This window comes from Pundamilia nyererei, unplaced genomic scaffold, assembly GCF_000239375.1.
Source record: "Pundamilia nyererei isolate P.nyererei 1_Seehausen unplaced genomic scaffold, PunNye1.0 scaffold00003, whole genome shotgun sequence".
Classification (NCBI taxonomy): domain Eukaryota; kingdom Metazoa; phylum Chordata; class Actinopteri; order Cichliformes; family Cichlidae; genus Pundamilia; species Pundamilia nyererei.
Genome location: NW_005187404.1, coordinates 4,186,216 through 4,209,586, shown reverse-complemented (window position 1 = coordinate 4,209,586; position 23,371 = coordinate 4,186,216). Strand labels below are relative to the sequence as shown.

General features: G+C 39.2%; 1 protein-coding gene across 2 annotated transcripts in view; it reads left to right on the top strand.

Moving 5' to 3' along the window:
• The window catches only part of pdgfd (platelet derived growth factor d), a 53,512-nt gene extending 31,505 nt beyond the window's left edge, over nt 1–22,007 (top strand). For both annotated transcript variants that reach the window (XM_013911361.1, XM_005720717.1), the window contains 5 exons: nt 1,044–1,221; nt 8,470–8,529; nt 10,079–10,295; nt 15,974–16,191; nt 19,323–22,007. In XM_013911361.1, the coding sequence (XP_013766815.1) occupies nt 1,044–1,221; nt 8,470–8,529; nt 10,079–10,295; nt 15,974–16,191; nt 19,323–19,457 (808 nt within the window). In that variant the 3' untranslated portion in view covers nt 19,458–22,007. The remainder of the gene's footprint in view (nt 1–1,043; nt 1,222–8,469; nt 8,530–10,078; nt 10,296–15,973; nt 16,192–19,322) is intronic.
• Nucleotides 22,008–23,371: the final 1,364 nt, after the last annotated feature.

The following is a 23,371-nucleotide window of genomic DNA, read 5'->3' as shown; positions in this document are numbered from 1 at the left end:
GACTGAATCAGGAGGTGTTTTGTTTTCACACATTGCTTCAGCATTTTGGTTTAGTTTTTATAAAATAAATAATGACATGATGTGATATGTCAAGTTTTTTGTTAGTCTCAGGTTGTATTTATCTAATTCTAAGTCCTGGTAAGGAGTTGATCATTTTTAATGTCCTTATATGCAAAACCTTAGAAGTGACATAATTGTTATTGTGGCCACGTGTGCTGTGCTAGCAAAAATGGAGCATAAATTCTGCCACAAATCACTGAACTTTTAGCATTGCAGCGAATAATTAGCTTTGTTTTTTAATCTTTGGGCATATTTATTTTGCCTATTGTCATAGCATGTTATTTAAAATGAACAGAATCAGAATCATCTTTATTTGTTCATCTTTATAAAAAAACAAGTTACAGAAATTCTGATGTAACAGTATAAAAGATGGACGTAGCTACCGTAACCCAGTCCCAGTTCGAAGCCTTGACATGAGCGTTTCTGTCATCGTCATCTTGGTTAGAAAAACCTAGATGTGACGAGGAATAACACGTTAGACTATAAAACTGCACGTTCTTGTGATTGATCGTAAGTCAATCTTTAGTTTCATACCACTAAATAATCCTAATTTCAAAAACATAATACAGTCAAGATTTACAAAATAGACTTATTTATTTATTTAGTATGACTCAAAACGAGTGACTGAGCTGATAAACTCAGCAGGAAAGTGTTGACAGAGGCCAGGAGTTAACTGAAATTTTGACAGTAGTAATCCTCGTCCCTGCAGGAGAAAATACAAGAATATTATATGAAGATAAATTGGTTTATAAACTGTGATGGCTGTTTACTGTTTTCCAGCTCTCTGGCTGCTTAATCATGACCTTAGCAAGAATACGTTTTTTATTTCCAGAAATAATGTGCAGAAAAGCACCAAAAATCTAACTACTTGTGCTTAACTTGAACATAGTTTTTTGTGTGTGTGTACAGTTTTAATCCTCAGCCAGTCTCTCTTATTTCCTACGTATTAACATACCTCTATGTTGTTCTCACTCACACTGCAGGTATGACTTTGTTGAAGTGGAGGACCAATCGGAGACCAGCACTATAATTTGGGGTCGGTGGTGCGGGCAGAAGGCACCACCCAGTCTAAACTCGAAAACCAACAAGCTCAAAGTCACCTTCAAGTCTGATGATTACTTTGTTGCAAGGCCAGGATTTAAAATCTACTACTCACCACTGGTAAGGGGCACACACACACACACACACACACACACACATACACACACACACACACACACACGGCTGATGACGAATTATTGGCTGTTATGTGAAACACAACATAAAGTCCTTCATTCAAGTGTGTTTTTGTTTTTAAATCCGATCAGTGTCAGACTCAGTACCACAGCAGTGCCCTAGGTAAAATGCCTCTTTGACCATTTTACTTGTGGCGGCAATAAAGAAAAGGCATGAGATGGAGATAAATAGATAGGAGAGTCAGGAGCAACAGAAAAAACACAGGATCTTGTAACGCTGTCAGTAGACTGCCAACATGTGTAAGCCAACCGTGCTTTTCTCACATGTCCATTCAACAAAAGAGGAGAGATGAAGGGATAGGTGAAGGAGGGCAGGACGGTTGGGGGGAAAAGATGAGAACATGTTCTCTCAAAGGCTGTCAAACAAATTGATAAGGAGATTAGCTTTGTCATTCTGTCGGCAAGAGGAAAGAAGAAAGTGAGGGAATCCGATATGAAATGTTCACCCACCCTATTATCAGAGGGGAAAGGGGAAGAGAAAGATCAGTGGAGAGACGCACAGACATTTAAAGATGTTCCCAGACTTCCTCATTTATGACAGAGAGAGGAAGAGACACAGCATCACAGACAGGGTTGAACTGGTGGCACTGCTTATTATCTGAGAAAAAAGAGAGAGAAAAAAGTGGTGTGAGCACAGAAGGAATAAAGGTCTTAGCGGGCAGAGAGAGGAAAAGATAGATATCGTATTTATTGAAGATCCTTCCCTTTCCTAGTGCCATTTTCATATTACTTTTATTTACTCTTGCTGTTATTACAGTTTGTACTCTCCATAAACTGTATAGGGTGTTTAGGTTAAATTAGCCCTTAACTACCTCGACTGCAAACACTACACAGCAATGTCATTCAACCTAATGTAATGACAATGAAGTAAAAGCACTTCATAATAGAGCACTTGTCTAAATGTATCTACTTACTTCCTACCACTGGCGTAAACCACAAACTGCTCTCTTATCTCTCCCTCTCAGACTCTCATTGCATTTCGCTGCCATCCCTCCCTCCTCAGTCTTTGTTATTTCTCCTCTGGTCAAATAATCACCCCTCTGTACATTTAAAGCAGAATCCAGCTCCAGAGGCTTATCTCATTTAATCAGTTTTACCCATTTTTCAAAGCGCTCCCATGTTTGAGTGTGTGTTTGTCTCTTTCCGTCTTTCACACACACACACACACACACACACACACACATGCACACATAAACACAGTTTCCCTCCAGCTAGACTGGAGCTTTGTGTGTGGCTTAATTTAGCAGGTCTAATTTGTTCTCTCCAGACCTGCCGAACAGATAAGAAGGAGGAGGAGAAGAGGCAGAGGGAGGAAAGGAGGAAGTGAGAGGCAGGGAGAGGCAGGCAGAGAACGAGGAGAAGCAGCAGTGGAAGGAGAGAACAGGTGTCTGAGATGGTATCGGCATGTCAGCTAATGACTAAAACAACCTGAACTGAGAGAGACAAAGAGAGAGAGAGAGACTCTTGTGAAGAAGTAAGTTATATGAAGTGGACTAAGGTGGATTAGATAAAAGAAAAACATTAGGGAAAGTGAAACAGTCGGTATAATTGGGGGAAGGTAAAGCAGAGTCACACAAGGAAGCAAACAAAGAAAAAAAGTTAAATTCTTGCTGTGTTGACACCTAAAACACTTTATATCCAAACCTACTTTAATCTCAGTTTGTTTGATAAAAAGCCTTCCTTGGTCCTAATGTCTTAGATACGAAGACCCAACTTTGGCCAAGCTGCATGCAAGCAGAGCAGCAGACTCAGTCCTCCATAAGTGTGACTACTTTGGAGGAGTTGTGGAAGGATAACGAACCATAGCTTTAGCTTTAGCATAAATTTAGCTGAATATTTGGTGTTGATCCATTGCCACATCTTGGGTTTACAGATCTATCGAAGTAGATTGCTGCAAACTCACTTGCAATTCTGCTTGTGTGTACGTCACAATATGAACCCAAGAAAAATGTGTTCTTTAAAGCAAAATGAAAATTCTTAAACAGTGACATGTGGGGAAAATGGCACATCGCTGCCCATAATGAGCTTATATGGCTGCTCATTAATTAGTTAGGCTTCATGTTCTCCTTCTTTAAACTAGCTTTCTGGTGCTTATTTGAACCATCAGTATGTCAAATGCTGATCTAAATGAGGTAGTGCTGCACAAAATAGCACAAGTCAAAAAAAAGTTGGATATCTTGCTAATGTTTGTCCAATGGGGGTATTTATGTGGCTAGATATAAACAGAAGTACATGGAAATGTATTTCTACTCTATTCTTAAAATTGAAACAGCAATTGTGAGTGCAATTCCATCATTTGGGTCAAATTTCAGTTGATATGCGAGTGTGTGAGTATGTGTGTCTTTATTTCACATCTGCTAAACCACCCAAACGAGAGACAGACAAATAAAACCCTGTAGGCATCACTGCAGTCAGAGGTCTAACTTGTTATTCATGTCAGTCACTGTTTCCTCCTAAAACATTGTTTTAAACTGGTGTTACTCACCACCTGCACTGCAGAATTACATGAAGCAAAGGGTGCATTTCATTGTACAAGAGAATCTTTTTATAAAGGCCCCAAAAATGTCTTTGAGCATCTGAATATGCCATCTATTTACTGTGAAGGGAAGCTTTTCTTTGTTTATGTTTGTAAGAATATTATTGATTTTCTTTTTTTTTTTTTCATTGTTTTTCGTAGTGTTCCTAGTAAGTGCAGGTACGTCAAGCACAGAGAGTATCAGTTGCAAAACTTTGTGTCTTTTCTTTTCAGCCATGCTTGGGATCATTGTCCTGGTACATAACCCAATTGAGACCGAGCTTTAGCTTTCAGATGGCCTCGCATCTGACTCTAGAGTAATTTGGTATACAGAGGGGTTTAGAGTCAACTCAGTGGCTGCATGGTGCCTGGGTCATGTGGCTGCAAAACCAGTTGAAGTCATCACCCCTCCACCACTTTGTTGACAGTTGTTATGAGGTGTTTGTGCAGCTAATATGCTGGGTTTGGTTTTCACCAAACGTAGTGCTGGGCGTTATGGCCTAAGAGCTCTATTTTGGTTTTCTCTTATGCTAACAGAGTCTCAGATGCAACTCTTTGATTTTTGGGAGTTTCTCTGAACATTGGATGGTCCAACCTTGGGCTAAATTTGCTTGTAGCACACATCTAAATGCTTCAGACCACCAAGTTGCTAAAACGTCTGCTTTTATCGAGGTGCTCACACTTGCTGATAATCCGTTAATCAAGTGCATTTGATTATCAGCACCTGGCTGCTACTTACCCTTTTAAATCCTACAGAAACTGTAAGGAGCCACTGCATAGAGTCATATGACAGGACATGTGTTTTGCATACTGACTAAACTCCTGTAATCCATTAAGTACGAGCCTGAATTATTCCTAGATCAGGAGTGACACCAGAGGGTCCAATCTGGCCCACTGAATGTTTTTGCCAAGTAGAAAAATTGCAGTAAAAGTGAGTGGGTTTTTTGAACTGCAAATTTCATTTGAGTCAGAGGTGTGAGTCATCATTGCTGACAAAGGCATTACCTGTGGGTTGCCATGCCACACAGAAGCCAGGTGGTAAAGCCAAAGAGCTTTGCCCATGTTAATTTGCTTTGCAACAATAGCTTTTCTGGTAAACAAAATACTGAATGTGGAAAATCTGAGACGTGTTGTTGGAATTGCACTTATTTCCCTCGAGGCTTCTCGGACAAGACATCACCTGTTTGTTATGTATAATCTTTCGTGAAGAGTTTTAATCACTTGAGATCTAAACAGGCCGTGTGGGGTCCATGGACTAAAATTTCCTGCCACTGATCCACAAACCAAACCTCCATTGACACAGCTGCAGGAATAACTGCATTAGTTTCTGGTTGAATATGTATTACAAAAAACAAGAGAAATAAATAAATACAAATTAAACAAGGAACTGTAACAGTAAGTCTTGTCAGTTCTCTAAGCTGAACATTAGCTCACGACTCAAACATAGATGAGACAGCATAAAATGTGGTCAGTGTGACTTAACTTCTAACTTAAATGTCCTCTGGCTGTGAGGGCGATAGCTGCTCATGCAGGGTAAAAGTCGACAGAAAAATGCTCTCTCCCTCCTCACCATCTACTGCTCACTTAATCCTCAGCTGCTCCACTGTCCAACTGTACAAAATGGAGGTTGAAAAGGGCAGCTCCCTGATGTCCCGCCCTGGGATGCTACTGTAAATAAGACTGCATCCTCTCAACATTAGAAAATGTGGTAGAGTGCCTTGAAATATTAACGTTGCTTCCATGATTAGCATTACTTTGTTGTTGGAAAATGAGATTCTCCTCTCTGTGTGTCCTGTAGAATTGAAACTTTTCTCCTGACTTTTACTTCCTCTTCTCTGCTTTATTCACGTGATATTTACAAAGAATCTTATTGAGATCTGCTAACATATATTGTTCAGGGCACATTGCAGAACTTTAATCAGTTAATCTGAAGATAATGACCTGGCCTGCTTTTATGTTAATCACTTAGGCTTGTCTAATGTTATAAAAAAAAATACGGTGCTGAAAAACAAAGCAGGATTTTCTGATAAAGCGTGACTTAAACATTTGTGAAGCATCCATCTTTTCATCCATTTTTGATCTACTAATCCAATTCACAGTCACTGAGGGTTTGGGACCTATTCCAGCTGTCACTGGGCAAGAGGTGGTGTACACTCTGGACTGAATTGTAGCAACAAAATAGTGCTACAATTCAAAATCTGTTTTAGTGAATAAGTTCTTCCCACCATATGAACATAGCAGCAATCTGCTCTTAATGCTCCCATTTCCAGAAAAAAGGTGTTTAATCCAATATGAGAACTTTAGAGAAAGAAATATCCTCTGGACCTGATGAGTTTGGTAGTGAATTTGGATTATTTAATCATTCATTACTGCAGATGCATCATTTTGTTGCTACAGTTCACAAATTAATGATATCTTTTCAGTATCATCCAGGAATTCCCTCCTACCCTTGTGAGACCGAACCTATTCATTATGTCCTCTGCAGTGGACAAAAAAAAGAAAGTTACACTGAAAGATGTCTGTGTAGGTTCTCAGTCAACCAGATCATGGTGAACTTCTTCTTCAGGAAGTCCAGTCCTTCTCTTTTCAAACTCCTTAGACTAAACTGAAAGACACTGTTTCCTCTCAGGAAAATAGACAGGTTGATGATTTAGTGCTCTCTTTGGATGCTGAGAAAGCTGTTGACCAAGGTGAATGGTCTTTTTAATTCACTGCTTTAACAAATTTGGTTTTGAGGACAATTATAGTGGATGGCTTGAAGATCCTGTATGAGGCCACTATTCTTGTTAATGGTCTTAGATCAGATAGCTTCCCAGTACATCAAATGTACTGAGACTCATACTGGTGAAAGGGCTAGACAATAAAAGAAAATACCAAATAGACAAATAAATAATGAAACATTAATAATGAAGCAAGCATTCTGCATTAATATGACATTGACCTCGAGTTGAGTTGAAAAAATTCTGTTTTTCATCTTTTTACTTTTTACTAGTACTGAAAATTTGTTTCCATTGCACGAGAACACATTTTTAAAAATAATTATCTCTGTCCATGCCCTGTGATGAGTCAAGTCTCTTTATTCAATCCTATTAAGGATGACATGAAGCTTTTGATCTTAAAAGGAAACGGGACTAGGCGTCTCTAAACATGCATTTACTCAAGCACACAGGCGTGTTTTTATCACTGCAGAGGACATTGCATCAACGTACACTCATTTCCTGTTGTCTGTTAACCAGGCGTTAGGTAACTAAACATGACATAAACCTTACCTTACCCTAACCTTACCATGAAAATTTCATAGTATGAGTCCTCATAACATGAGTAATATGAGTGCAAACACACACATGCTCTTACACGAAACCTTCTGACCTCATTCACAGCTGGTTTGGGTGTGCAGTTATTTGTATGAGTACATTTATCCAAAGGCCACATGGAAGAATCTGTTAAACAAAAAACCTTTGCACACCGACTATCTTTGATGTCAACTCTATTACTAGCACACACTAAGACAAAGCGAGGGCGCTGTGTGTTTGAAGTCCAGTCGAGACAGATTTACTGTTCCACATTGACTGGGGATGGTATTTAAGACTCTTCAAGGAGAGGGATTCGATAGCTAGAGAGATTTTATGTGTGTGTAAAAAGTGTGATCTCTCAGACATTGTGTGTGTGTGTGTGCGTGTGTGTGTGTGTTTGTCTGTGTGAAAACAAAAGGGCAAAAAAGACAAGGAATGTGTGAATGAGTGCCAAATAATTCAGTCGGATGAGCGTTTCGCGTCAAAAAATGCTTTGACCAGAGTCTGATTACGTTCCCAGACAGATGCACATACAAAGGCATGCTGTGACCGGCTTCATTGAAAATTCTTTCAGGATTTCACTGACACACTGACAGTTTACCATCTGGACAGGCAGATACCTGAATGTCTTGGAAAACATGCGAACGCTCCACCCCGTATCCTGCAAGTTGACTTCAAGGGCAGCGACTTGAACAGTAAAAATGTGAGAGCATTGAATTGATAGATGGAAGCATTTACCTTTAGCAAGCAGAGTTTCCATTCTCACTCATCTTCACAGTCCTCTCCTAACCTTTACCTAGGATTTTATTTGCCTGACTTCAAATCCAATCATCACTTACAATAACTGTAGTTTCGCTGATATGTGAAGAAAAACACAGTTTGAGAAGATGTGGAAATATGTGCAGTATGACTGTGATGTCTGAGAGATTTAAGAGAAAAGGTCACTTAGGTGGCATTATCACTACACTGAAATACATACCAATAGTGGTTATAGGTCAGTCATTCACACCATGGAGCAGATACACTTAGGTTTCTTCACATAGCAAACCATGCATTAGAGGCGTATGCTGCAAAAGGTCACAGCGGATGGTGCAGTGACTGGGTGGGCTTAGAAAATGTTACTGAATGTTACAGACTTTGCCAATAAAGAAAATGTTTAATGTCCTCTTAAGCAGCATTTAAAGGTAATTCATCTCATCCCCACAATCTTAACCTCAACTTACTCAGTTGTATCCACATTTCTGCATTGTCAGTCACCTTTGATGTGTCACGTGTCATATCCATGTAGCCTCTGTGTGCAGACTTTTTAGGAGCTTATTCAGCCATAAGCAATAACACCAGTTATTTCCATTTTCTTTTTCTGCAGTATGAGTCTCCTTTGCCTGCATCGAACACCAACTGGGAGGCTGTCACCGTGCCCATGTCGGTAAGCCATTCTCACGCAAACTTTATTCATGAGTTATTAGTATAAAAGCCTGCCTTCCAACACTTCCAACCCGTGCATAAATGCATTTGTAAGCACACCAGGAACAATGACTTGTAATTGTAACATATGGACCATTTGCATAGGCCAACACTCACCCACACAGAATACATTATTGCATGCATGTACTGTATTTAATATGCATGAACCTTACAGTGTCAAATGACTTGCTTCCTTAAACTAATGTTTAAAGTACGTTCCGGAAATCAGTGTAATTTCTGTAAGAGTATGTTCTTTGACTTATCTGATCATAATAATTAATAATAAGTGGGCTTCTGGCTGTGAGGAAATTTTAATACATATGGGTTGGTTATATAAGTATGTGGGTGCACGTTTTACACTAGTACATATGCTCTTATACTCTTACAAGGATTAGATAATCCAAAAAGAAAAGCTAATACAAATGGTAACAGATGACAATGTCTTTATTTAAACAACAATGCAAAGGGGCTTTAAACATTTTATTTCAATATTCAGTTGAGCTCTTGTGAACATTTATTTTATATGAGCTTGTTTCACATTTTGATAGGAAGATTTACTGATACTGAAATTATCATTTTTATAGGATACTTATTAAGCCACTTTATTTAAGAGCTTACAATAAATCTTAACACATCTCAGCGGCTCTTGCCTGTTTCTACATTGGATGAATCCACGTTTCCCCCTTAAATTGCTGAAGCCTCATTAGGACCCATGTCCTCTGACCTTAATGAAAGTCATTGCTGATTAGGGCAGTCAGTGTCCTACCTATAATGTCCAACATGTCATAATAATTATACTCCTAGAGTAGTGGTCATCCAAATATCTTTTGTTTAATCTGGTGCTACGTTTTGTGCACGCCTGTCCTGACTATTGTTGGGAAGAACTGACAAGAAGGAGATTGTGATTTCAAGAGTGTATGTTCGATATAAGAACATGTTTTTAAATAGCAGAAATTCTGTGTTTAATGTTTTTCCCCACATGTGTATATCTCAGACAGTAGGTTGACATATGCACAAACAGGTGACATATAGCTAAAAAGCATTTTTGCAAAGATTTTGGCATTAACAATATTCACATGAGGTTTAATAGGGTGCATTGTATTGTTAATATGTGCAATATATGCTGTAATGCTCATGTTCAACCATGTGATGACTGATGACTGATAGCATTTTCAATTTTGATACAAGGTCAGCCTCACACTCAAGAGTGCTTACAGGCCTGGATGCACTCATTCATTTGAGCAGAAGCGCTGTGTGTGTAAAGAGTGAGCATTTACATTATAGTAAATGGAGTTTCTTAAAATCCAGATTTTGCTAAGTTTATAAATCTGATGTTTATTCAGATTTTTCAGAAATCTGTACAGAATTCTGATCAGAAACAAACAACAGCTCCAAAGTTATGGCTGCTGCTTCAGCTGTAATCCTTTAACTGTGGAAAATTAGGATAAACTGTGGAATTTAGGATAATTTAAATGGAATTAAAGAACTAGTTTTACTCTTGACCTTTGCAGGACAGTGGTGGCGGGAAGGTGTCAGCGGCGGTCACAGAGCAGGCACCTTTTTCACTCGATGATTTAGACAGAACCATAGCTGCCTTTGACACTGTGGAGCAGCTTCTCAGATCCCTCAACCCAAACACATGGAGACAGGACCTGGACAGCATCTACACTCAAACACACATACATTATAGATCCAGGGCCTATCACCTGGCAGGCAGACATAATAAAGGTAAGTTTTACATTTTATGAAAGTTTGACCTTATCTGACCTTAAAGAAGAGGTCAGATGCCCAAATTAAGATTATATTTATAATCCCCATATATAATTCCCTATATACCTATATAGGGAATGTGCTGTCAATATAAACAGTGGCAGTAAAAACATAATTGTGAATACTCTGTATAGCATTATTATCATTTTGACCTTGAAATCAATCTGTTGACCTTGAAGGAGAGGTCAGAGGTCAAATGTGACATGATATTTTAAATCTTTATATGTTGATAATACAAACCACACCTGTAAAAATCATAGTTTCTAAGTTATAAGCTTATTATCTTTTACAAATAAATCATTAAGGTGACCTTGAACACCTCTATGCTGTTATCAGTGTTGGGCAAATGACTTTGAAAAAGTCATTAATTAATTAATTAATTAATTAATTATAGTTACTAGTTACTTCTTCAAAAAAGTAACTGAGTTAGTAACTGAGTTAGAAGATTCTAAAAGTAATTAATTACTTGAAAAGTAACTATTGTATTACTTTTAAAAAAATGTTTAACCCTCTGGGGTCCTGGGTATAATTGGCATAAATAATTGGTATAAATGTTTAATGAATCATATTTCATAACTTTAAATGCAAATATAAATTGTCAATTTTAAAATCAAGTTTTGCAAACAACAACGTTATTTGCAGCCATTTACCTTTTACCCTATTTAAAAAACAAAAACAAATTCAAACTATTTACAGAACAATCAGCTGTTCTGCATTCAATAAGATGCCACACAAATTATTTGTGCCACTCCAAAAAATAATTTCTGTCCACTGTAAAGAAGAACATCACAGCCTGATACCTGCAGGTCTGACAGCAGCAGGTGTATCACTCCTTTTTCTACCTGGAGACAGCAGTCGCCTCATTGTTCTGACACACAACGCAAAACTATCCACAACACCACACACTAACTACACAAGACAGTAGCCGTTATTCCCACCACTGCTCGTTATATAGTGTCTTTGTAGACTTATGTGTTGTAATGAGACCAGCTAACTAGTAGTAATATTGAACTAGTTTATCTTCAGTCAGACAGTCAGCACACAAGTGGATGCTGGGGTGGTGGAGGGGTTGAAAGAGCAGACAAATGTGGCGCTGACATGTCAGAAACAGAGATGGGAAATCTTGCAGCTGAAACAGGGCGTCTGGTATATGACACGAGGACGATGAGGCTTTTTATTGCGTGTGCTGTGTGACGCAGTGCAGTTCCTGAACCACCTCGCAGGCTTCGCTTCATTTGATGCCGTAGGATGAAAGTCATCCCTTTTTATTGTTCTGCAGATGGTGATCCTCAAAATCTCTGCTGCGTGCACAGTATTCCTCCTCGTGCCGCTGCGGTCAGTCTCTGGTAGCTTGAAGGGGAGGGGGAAGAGCGTGAAGCCTTGTGCTGACCCAGACAGACCCAAACAGCAGGAGGCCCATTCTAACATACCGAGCTATACATAAAACTCAGTGCTACACCACTGCAGAAGAAGTCTGCTGCTGTAATTTGAAGGAAATTAGTCATGTAATAACTTTGATGGAGCAAAATTGTTGCTGGATGTTCAAATATAGCGCAGATGACAGCCAAAGACAACCCATGAAAAGGTATATTAGCCAGCCTCTGTCACTTAAGAAAGAGATCTGTTGTAACATTAGGCTTTCTAGTAGGTGAGTGCATTAATACTTAATTTGGCTTTTAGGAAGGAATATATAACAGCAGGAGAAACACGCACATGCACTTCCAGCATAGTGATCAAAGTAACGGTGACAACTAAGAGAAGTCTGATTGACTATGATTGAAAAAGGAAACTTTAAAATATTTTTTCTGTTAATACCAGAGATCTTTTTTTCGGGGGGTGCTCCATTTTATGTGCAAAAGTATTGCCGTAAGTTGTTGCATCATCGAATTGCCCTTTGGGAGGGTTTATAGTGAGTCAGTGACAAGTTTCAGGCGAGACAGAACAACGCAGCTCTTTACTGTGAAGTCAATGCCAGCGACCTGCAGTCATTCAAGCAGCAGATTTTATCCTTGGGGATACAGACTGCAGATGTCTTTGACTAGATATGAAAATTAATATGCTTATTCCATACACAATAGAAAGGGAGTGTTTGTGTGTGCATGTCTGTAAAAAAATGTTCAAGCTTGCAGCATTTGCAGTGCTTTTGAGCCATCTCTCTCCTGTTTCAGTCTTTCTACCCGAGGGCTGTCCTGTTCCTTAGTAAATATTTGTACTTGACAGCAAATCTATCTCATTTATTAGTGCACGTGTGCGTGCGCATGCTGGATTGGCACAAGGACGAGGCTCTGTAGGGGCAGTTAGTGCATTTTGCAGGACTACCTAGAGCTGCATAGATGCTGCAGGTCTTCGATACACAAGTATAGCTCTCTCTAATTGGGAATTCAACCTGTGCAGTGGAGCAGAAATCTGCCACAGTCAGCAGCTTGGCTTTGCTTTCATTAAGACACACATACAAAGACACCCACCTCTGTTCTCATGAAAGACAGCGAGCCAGATGATAATATTAATTGGGTCGGCTCCAGGTCCGTAAAGTAACTCACACATATTCAGCCTCAAACAATTTCAAATGAAGTCGTCGTAATGCTAATACAAATAAACTAATCTTCAGAGAAACTGAGGGGTAAACACTGGAGCAGAATATGTTTTATGATTTTCCACACGTGCTCAGACCCTATGATGTGTTCACGTTGATACTGTGTGAGTGACACAGTCATTCTTGGAGTGTTGCTTGCTCATCTGTCTCTGTGTTCTTTCCCTCCCCTTTCCACACCAGTGCCTTTCTGGGATTATACTCATTCTCCTTAAACAGACACAAGCTCAGCCCTGCAAGTCTCACACATACACACCTGCAAGCTCACAGCATAAAAAAGAACCCCGTGCCTTCACCGTCAACCGTAAAAGCATGTGCCTTACCCCCAAAGTACACAAACACACTTACCGGTTACTGGATTTGCTCATTAGAGGCAATGCAGTAGCATAAGTCTGAATGTGCTGCTGTCACATTGTACAATCTAAAGAAACATTACCTCACAATTCTGTCACCAGACATGAAATTATCTCTTGCTGAAAATGTGTCTTTTTTTATCTTTAGTAAAATCGCAGACTACCTACATGATGGGTTCACTGTCATTTGCAAGCATGGACAAGGAATAAAGGCTATAATATGGTTGTAAATGTAGATTCATTTAGTTCAGCTGTATCCACACTTGACCATTCTCCAATTCAGGGTTGTGGGTGGGAGGCTAGGTCCTATCCACTTGTCATAAGGGGAAATAGACAGGATACGCCATGGATAGTTCATCACAGGGCTAATACGGACTGACAGATAACCTGATTCCCTCCCATCCACAATCTAGGGCCAATTTAGAATCACCAGTTAACCTGACAAGCATGTTCGAGCACCGGGGACCACCCAGAGGAAACCCATAAAGACACACAAAAGACCCCATCCAACCAGATGGTTCAAACCAGGAGTCTTTTTGTTGCGAGGTGCCAGGCTCCACATGGCAGTTCTTTCCCTTGTTAGAAAGAATTTGAGTAGCAAATGATCATTATTCTTAATTTCCTGACATTTTTATATGTATAATAAGATTTATTCAAATGAGCAGATAGCTTTAAACTGATTTCACACTATCTTCTCTACTTATCCAATATTGTCACACAGTTGTCCTCATTTAACCTGCTAATGCTCACACAAACGCTGACATTATCCACTTTTCATTTAGTCTGACGCAGATGTGCAAATATCAGCTGCCTGTAAGACAGAAATCGAGGATTTTAAAGGAAGAGGCAAACGTGTGCAGCACCTCAACTAGAGATAGCTTTCATTTGATGCATTCCTTTTCTATATAACTCATAAGTCTGTTCTTAATTTCTTATGACCATTTTACTGAAAAAGGAGGCCTAAAACAACCATCATCAGTGTTGTACATGCAATATATATAGAGCGCTATCTACCTTCACTTCTCCTTCTCTCTGCCCTGCCAAAGGAAATGATAAAATCTTTCCCCGCATTTCTCTCCTAATGGCAGCCATGCTGTCTTGCTGCCAGTGTTTTTTTTTTTTTTTTGGGGGGGGGGGGGGGGGTTACAGCACTACCTGAACTGCTAATGAAGCTCTGCTAATGCTGACAGTTTTACCTTTAAATTGTTTCAAGTACATATATATGGACAAAAGCTCTGCTAGGGTTTGAGTGCTTAAGCCACGACTGTACTTGATTAGTTTAGGGCTTTCTCCTTGTACTCAGGGAGGACAGTTGCTTTCTACTATAAAGGTGAACGTATCAGCAGTATCTTCTTGTTATGTTGCTTTTGCGAAGCTCCGACTCAGTCATGCATCCCTGAAGTGGTTTCTGCAGGCGGTGGAACATCGGACTGTGGTATAATAAGTGCTGAAGCTTTGGTACTCGAGTATGACTCCAGCAAACTCTAGGAGACCACTGAATAAACATTTACAACTTTTACATCTACTTTTATCAATGCGATAAGTAAATGAAAGTGAACTGTGTAATAATTTCTTTAAAAAATATAAAAAAACTTGTGTTCTTATCCACTTTATGATTTCTATGCCGCGTGTGTTGTAAAGATTCACTGCCCTTGGTATGGACAGTGCAATGATTATTATTCTGCTGATGACCACAATCAGTGAGCAATCAAACCACCACTGATTGTTGCTCTGCTTCTGCTGTCTTTCTTCTATTCTTCCTCTTATCTTTTTGCCTTCAAACTGCCTGTGGTCTCTCTGAATTGCTCCAAGATTAAATTAAAACACTCGTGCTGTTTTTCACAGACAAAACAGCACGAGTGTCGGTTTCATTTCTCTCATTTGTCTGTGCATAACTGAGATAACTGTTGTAGTTCTCTGCTTAACCACATTACAAATCAATCTTTTCATCACAGTTGTTTGTTGGCATCAGAACAAATATTCACCTTCTACATTTTCACCGAGCAGACTTATGTGAATAATAAACGTATAAAGATTCTAGTCGAGCTCCTGGATCTGAATCTTTAGCAACAAGTGCTTTAATTAATTATTTTCTGTCCACCTGTCAAATAATTGCCTTAATTCCCTCAAAATGAGTTTTGAGTCATTGCAGCAGGTCCAGTGTGTGCTAACTAGGTGATTTTTCTTCAAAGTGATGACACAAAGAAAGGCTGTGATCTTCAATCAATGAATGCCTCCTGCTTTTTTTACTGCATCTCTTTCAATTCTCTCTCCATCTCTACAGTCACTTGTCATTGAAGTTGTCCCCATAACTAATAGTGTCTCCACCTCTCAACCATTTTCACTCAGTCAATATTAAGGATATTTTTAATGTAAATCACTCCCATCCTTCCACGCCATTCTTCATTCTGTGCCTCCACTGTCCCAAACATTTGTCTTTATCATCACATAAAGCAATAACTGACCTGTCTCTTTCAATCTTAGTGTTAAAGGGAACTTTGCAGTGTAACACAGTATAAAAAGAGCTATTTTCCTTAGTGTATTTCTGTCATACCATAAAACACAACAGATTAAAAAAAAGAGAAGGTAATTTGCTATTGTAAAAATTAGTAAGTCTTGATAAAAAGCACAAAGCGAGAGGGAAAAAAATGTGATGGTTTATTAATTTGATACTTTTCTGCATTATTGTCAAGTTGATCTGAACCGGCTTCACAACGATGTCAAGTGGTACAGCTGTACTCCTCGCAACTACTCTGTGAACTTGCGAGAAGAGCTGAAGACCACCAACGCCGTCTTTTTCCCTCGATGTCTGCTGGTGAAACGCTGCGGGGGCAACTGTGGCTGTGGCACTACTAACTGGAATAATGGTTGTACCTGTCAGGCCTCCAAAACAACGCTCAAACTGCACGAGGTAGGTTTAGCACCATGGAGGCACTCACACCGAGTTCAGATAATTACAGATTTCCAGACCACACAGCATCACAAAGAAAGAAAGAAAAGACGTGCAAGCTATACAGACACCCACACAGGCACACTAAGATATTTGGATCTCACAGTAAACCAGCAGAAATCTTTTTTATATGGGGAAAAAGAGCAGAAAAATTAGAGGGTGTGAAAGGGAAATTTGCTAAATATTCCCTCTACTGCGTCTATCTGGTGAGCAATGCCTTTCAAAGATGTTTTCCATAATGGCTCATGTGATATTTGAGACTTTTGGTGTAAGAGATGGTTTTGCTACTGTTACTGTTGAACTATGATGGAACTAGATGAGTCCACCAGAAGAAGCAAATTGTAACAACCATTACCGGTACACTGTTTGTTAGTAAAACTGTTGTTTTCAATACATTCTGTTTCAAAAGAGAAAAAAGTTTCTTGTCCATAAACACAATAGTTCAAATCATAAACAGTTTAATGTACTCAATATTTTTCCGTGAATGTTTGTGCATATTGCAGCTGTAATTATGCAGCAGTACATGGGATCGTTAAGGGTTCTTCTTAAAAAGTCTGAAAATTAATTCAGCAAAAAATCGCCCTAAAATGTCTCACACTTCACAAACTTTTGCTGTCTTCATTAAATACTAACAGTGTGTTACTCCACTCATCCGTCTTAACCGCATCTCAGACTTGCATGTTCAAAGTGAGAGCTCACTTTGAACATGAGAGGGAGCAACAAATCATATTAACCTTGGTCACACATGGCGATGATTGAGTCAATGGACAGAATGTATAATTACAAATGTACTGTAATATTTACAAAGTCCAGCAATACAAACGGCATATATATATATATATATATATATATTGTGAAATCTTTTTTAACTCCATTCACCCCTTTCTGCTCATTACTTCATTTAAATTCAATTCAATTCAGCTTTATTCTATTCATGTAGCACCAAATTACAACAACAGTTGCCTGAAGGCACTTTACATTCTAAGGTATAAAATACAGAGAAAATCCCAACAATTGTATGATATCGTATTGAGTGAAAAAAGAAAGGTGTAGGAGAAGAAGAAACACTCAGTGCATCATGGGAAACCCCCCAGCAGCCTAGACCTAACTAAACTGTAAAAGTTGAGAGGGTTCCAGTCTCCCAAAACCAAACTGGGAGCTAGTTCCACAGAACGTATCATTAAGCACTGAGATTTATCTGCAGTAGTTCTGTAAGAACATTTCTGCGTCTATTACAAACAAAGAAAAACATTCCTATAATGCACTTTTATTGCTAAATGTAATATATCAGAACTAAGACTAATATCACATGAATCATATCAAATTACAGGCCCATCGTAGACTAATAGGATACTTTCTTTCTACTTTTTTTCTTTGTGTTACTCAGATATATGAAAATCCTCAGATACATAGCAACATTTTAAGCCCAGTGAAATGCTGAGCTGGCAATACACTAATAGGACTATTTTTTATCAGCACTCCCAAATCCAAACAAAAAAACATCAATTAGGCCATAAAAATCATTAATTTAGGTTTGTTTTTTGTATGGTGCAGCGAGTCTGGTTACAGAAATGTTACAGAAAGGTGAAGCAGATTTATTCAAGCACGAGAACGACATTTAAAAGTTCCACATCGTGCTGGATACACGATGCTGCGGAAGGAAGAGAGTGAGCGAATGAAAGAGGGACTGAGAGGAAGTGATTTAGATGCAGAGTGAGGGACAAGCAGGGAGAAATTGGGCGAGTAGTAGCGAGGGCTGCATCAACAATGAAACAGCAATGCACCATCAGTCTCGCGCTTTCCCCCCACTTCTCTTCTCAGTGCTTTGTATGCCGCCTCTGTCTTTCTCTTTCTAATCTCTCCATATCTCCATTGTAAGCATTCTGTCTCTCCCTTCCTCTCTCTCTCTCTGGGTTTCCATCATCCTTTCATTCTACCCAATTCCCATTTTCAATTTATCCCTTTGCAATCCACCATTCTTGTTCTTTAAGCCTGCCATTCATTCTTCTCTGTCACTTCCCTCCATCTCTTTGTGTCTTTGTTCTTGCATAGCATCATTATTGAAACATAGTCCATAGGGCTCTCTCTCACTGTCTCTCTTTCTCTCACTGTTAAAAATCATACAATGACAGTTTAGACAAAAGTGGGATTTGGGGTTGTAATGGTGCTATGTGTGTGAAAAGGAAAAAAAAGTGTATTGTGTCGGTACACATTGCACTGCAGAGTACAGAACCACTGCAGTTTGGGTTCTCATGAGTGTGTTTGTGTGTCTAAGAGAGAGTAGGGTACAGAGACTGTGACTTCCTTTGTTCACTCTTCTCCTTGCCGGTAATCACGGACCTGTAGCTGCTTCCTTCAGTGACTTAACTTCTCTAGAAACACGTTATTACTCACACTAACGTTTCACTTCTGGGAAGTCCTGACATTAATCATTGGTCGCGTCTCTTTCATTGAGCTTTGGAAAACAAATTTGCTGCATCATTTGTGGAACAGTTTGTACCTTTGCTGTATTTTTACATTAACAGGAAATGCAGCAAATGGTGACTAAATCAAATTATGATTTCAGTGCTATGTATTTCCCAGTAAACATTTCTTTTGGTAACTTATGTTTTCCTTATTACCTGATAATGGGAAAAGCTCCTGCTCCCAAAGACTCTGAACACAAATAAGAAGACAGGTTAAGACATGAACAGATTTTTAGTGTAGCCACTTACAATAAACAGGGAGAACAGAAACTCCCGAAAAGCCAGGAGAAGATGATTTTCCATGACTACCCCATCATCGACTTTGTAATCTACATTTTTGACCTGCCCCACTTGCTTCAAAGCCAAGTTTTCTGACATATTCAAATCCTCTCAGGTAGCAGTTCCTCTTTTTTGTTGTTGTTGTTGAACTCCTGTAGTGTTTTGTCCCGACTGGTGTGCTTCCTCTTGATATTTCCTCTTTTATATTCAAACAGGATTCAACAAATACAATCACTTGACAACACAAAACAACGTCTGGCAACGAGACGGAAAACAAGAAATAATTTGTGCCCATTTTCATTCCCATTCTGCGTCCTTACCATTTTTTTCCCTCTGTGCCTCTTCTAGGTGCTGAAGTACGCTCCAGACCCCATTCGGTATCAGCGCCATCAGAGTCCAAAGGTTCGCTGGGTCATTGATGAAATTTTCCTCTCACATCATGAACAGTGTGAGTGCGCGTGTCCCTCCCAGCCCCCTCGCTGAGGCGGGCACATCTGGAACTGTTAGACGAGTTGTCCTTTCTATCTATTTTGCAATGGACTTCATATAATAATAGCACCGCTGACAAACATGCAGCAAAGAAGAAGGTAACAACTGACTTGTAAACTGCAGCTCGCGTCATGACTTACCTTTCCTCTGTCTATGGGCCAAACCTGTAAATCCTGTAAACGCAACTCCCATCCCAACGTTTGCTATTTACCATTCCTGCAACTTGGTATTTCTGTCTTCACTGTTCGTGCTGCATTTAAACATTACATGTATGGTATGAGTGTTAACATCTTCCAAAGAAATCCCCATTAAACTCAGTCCAATTTCTTTCCTCCCAAATTTTAAAACCGTCGTTGTTGTCAACTTAAATTTACATTTTGATGAAAGGATTTTAAGGGAGGCCAGCCTGATTGAACTGAACCTGAATTTTTCTCCAAGCCCTAGAAAAGAAGTCTTTTGCTTTTATTTCACATGTTTTATTGCATTTTTTGTTTTAAATAAGACTGTTTCTAGAAACTTCAGGCAACTGCCACGAGCATGCTGAGATGAGTGAGTGTGAAACAGAAGGGGAGAGGGGGGGAGAGAGGGGGGATGGGTTGAAGGAAGTTTACACAAAAATAACACTTGATATGAACTACAACCTCCAGGCTAACTACAGCCCTCCACATTAACACATTTACATGCACACACATCCACTCCAGGCTTCCAAAACCCAAAAAACTGTAGTTATTTATACAGGATCCTGAGGCTTCTTCTACTTTGTCTGGATATCACGCTCCTCGTTATCTGTCCGTCCATCCACACAGCTCATGCGTCTTTCTTTTCTTTCTCTCTCGCTGCCTCCGAGTCGAACACATCAAAGAAAATGTCAGATCCGGCTCCTGCCCCGTGCCCAATTTTCCAAGCATTCCTGGCATTCCAGCTGCTAAGCGGAATTCTGCTAACGCGGATAAAACCGCGACACTTAGACCCTGAACGCACAGCAAAGGAAAGAGAGAGGGAAACAGGAAGTTTATAGGAGAGGAGGCTGATGGAAAAGGGGAAATCGAGCCTTCTATTTGTAGATCACCAGCACGTCGGGATAAGAGGAGCACGATGCTTTTATGATAGATTCCAATTTTTTCTTGAATTTTCTAAGTGCTCGTGTGTGTCACAGTCTCACACGCTGCCCTGTAAGTTTGCAGAGATCTGTGGGAATTACCGTGAGCGATGTTCTTGATCTCTGCTCATAACACAAGCAGCACTTGAGTGTGTGTATGCGTGTCAGTCCCCCTGTAGCAGCGCAGGAAGAGGTCCTTTTGTTTAAAGGGTGGAGGGTTACCAACAGTCTGTAAGAGCTGGCAGCGGATCCAAGCATATGAATGCTCAGCATGTGACTGTGTGTGCATGTGTGTGTAGCTGTCGGTTTAATGGAGAGTCAAAGCAGCAAAGCTAGAAATTAAATGAAACGCTCACATTGTAACACTGAATTATTATTAATAGATGACAAATCTGGGTAAGTTTAGGTAAAATTACAGATTTCTGAGGCGCTCTGCTGGAAAAGTGTACAGGTGTATGTAGAAGGGACTAGAAGGGACTACAGATACTTTACAGAACAAACATCTAAACGTAAATTATGATTTTTCTTTAAACAAAAGCCAAATCATCTCTGAATCGCTAATAAATATTTTTTAATTTCTATGTGTTATTTCATTGTTAGACTTTTGGTACACTCAGAAAATTGTTTTTCTTATCGATTCTCATTGGGTTCTCATTGACTCTGCTTAGAGTCATCACCATCACTAATCAGCATATCAGAGACATCACATTCTGCAAGTTAAATTCATGCTGTGTGGTCAACACACAATGACTCAAGTCATTTATGTTATTTCAACAAAATGCTGTGTTTTGCCAGGTCAACATTTTAGGCTAAAACGTTTTTAAATGCATAGTATTGTGTTGAAGTAACACAAGGGACTCAAGTTAACTTTCTCCAATAAATCCAACTTAAGATGAATCTTTAAAACCAACAGCAGTGAGGTTTGTTTTTTTAGAGTGCATAAGGACATCAGCTGCTGCAGTTTCTGGACCATGCATATAAAATAAAGGAATAGTTTTTACATGCAAATTGATGTATTATAAAAGTAGCAGGACCTGTGTGTGTGTGTGTGTGTGTGTGTGTGTGTGTGTGTGTGTGAGCGTGTGCATCCTGTGTCTGCCAGTTTGCTGCTGTTATCAGCACATTCCACTGTTGCATGCACCAGTGACATGCTCTTTTTTCCATGTAGCTGTTTTGTTTTCTCCTGCAGCTCTTGAGTATGAGATCACATGTATCTCAGCATAAAACTTTAACTAGTTTCTTAGGTCAAACACAAACAGAGGGCCTTTGGGAACATTTGAGAGTATCGTACCTTTCAAAGAGATTTGTTTCAGTTTCCCTTCCCAGAATTTCAACAGGTGGCTAAGTAGTTTTAACTCAGAGAAAAGCTGTTGATGTCTGTTTTAACGAACAAAAGTCAACCTCTGTTGCTCCATTCAAAATATATTAAAGACAAAACTGTATGCTTTACCTAAATAATTTATTGTCTTTTTCTGTTGTTTTATTAAAAAAAATCAGTCTGTTGGTTTTGATAAATAAAATATTTCAAGCATTATTGGCTCGAATGCTTTGTTTTGTGTTATTTTTCCCCAGCCAAAAAATGATTTTATCAGGTCTTTGCCCAGGTTTGATATGATATGGAACAATGACTTGTTTGATCACCTGTGCAAAGCAATGGCAAATCTGTGGCAGTTTTTTTTTTTTGTTTGTTCTTTTGTTTTGTAGTGGATACCTCACACCCGATGTAGAGAAACACTGAGAACTGCAAAGAGCCAACGCAAACATAAGAAGAAGCTGTCAGATACCTTCTTACACACAGGACACAGGTCGCACAGTTCACCACTGAAACCGCAAATGCAATTTTTAAGAACAATGTAACACTAGTAGGTTCAGGAGGGGCTAAATAATTGAGCCAATCGAGTGTTTATTAGTTTTCCACAATCACTTTTCAGGAACGCCTCCACTTTGCTCTGAGCTGGTGATTCAGCTGCAGTCCAGCAACTTGGGAAAGATTTGGACAGCTGGATAATTGGACTGAGCTTTTATTTTTTTCCCCGCTTCGTCATTCACTCTGGGGAAAAATAAAAATAGAAAAACAAAATCTCTTCATTGCAGCTTTATTTCCTGTAGCCGAGGGACAGATGTTACGTTGAATTCACAATGATGCATATTTTGTCATAATAATGCATTTTGTAATTTAACTGCATCAGTTTCATCAACACTTCTCATAACGCTGGCACAAATTATTTTGTAATGTTGTCTGTGTGGTTGTTTTTCCAACATAATATGCTCACAGTTACATTATGGACATGTTAGTTTACTTTAGTTTGCTACTATCATAACAAGTATTAGTTAGAACTAACCAGGAAGTCAACTTGAACTTCAGAAAATATTAAAAAGATGTTGGGGATATAAACCAAATCTAATGCTGCTCAAACTTCTATATTAAAAGGCACATTCACACATTGCTTTAAGTGTTATTATTTTTAAACATCTATCACAGTGGTAGTTTAACCAAAAACCATTTGTCATGTGAACTATAGAAGCTTGAGAATTGAACCGCCGACGTCCTCTCTATGCTACTACCTGAATCATGGTAAATACACCAGGTAAGCATAATCTTTCATCATGCGGGATTAATGTGTTAAAAGAAAATGTTATGACCAAAACCTTTTTGCTGTCTGATCTCATATCACTGTACCACGCTGGAATTCACTGAGCTCCAGAGAGCGACCCATTCTTTCACAAATGATTGTAGAAGCAGTCTGCATGTCAAGGTACCCGATTTTATACACATGCGGACATGAAAGTGACTGGAGCACCTGAATTC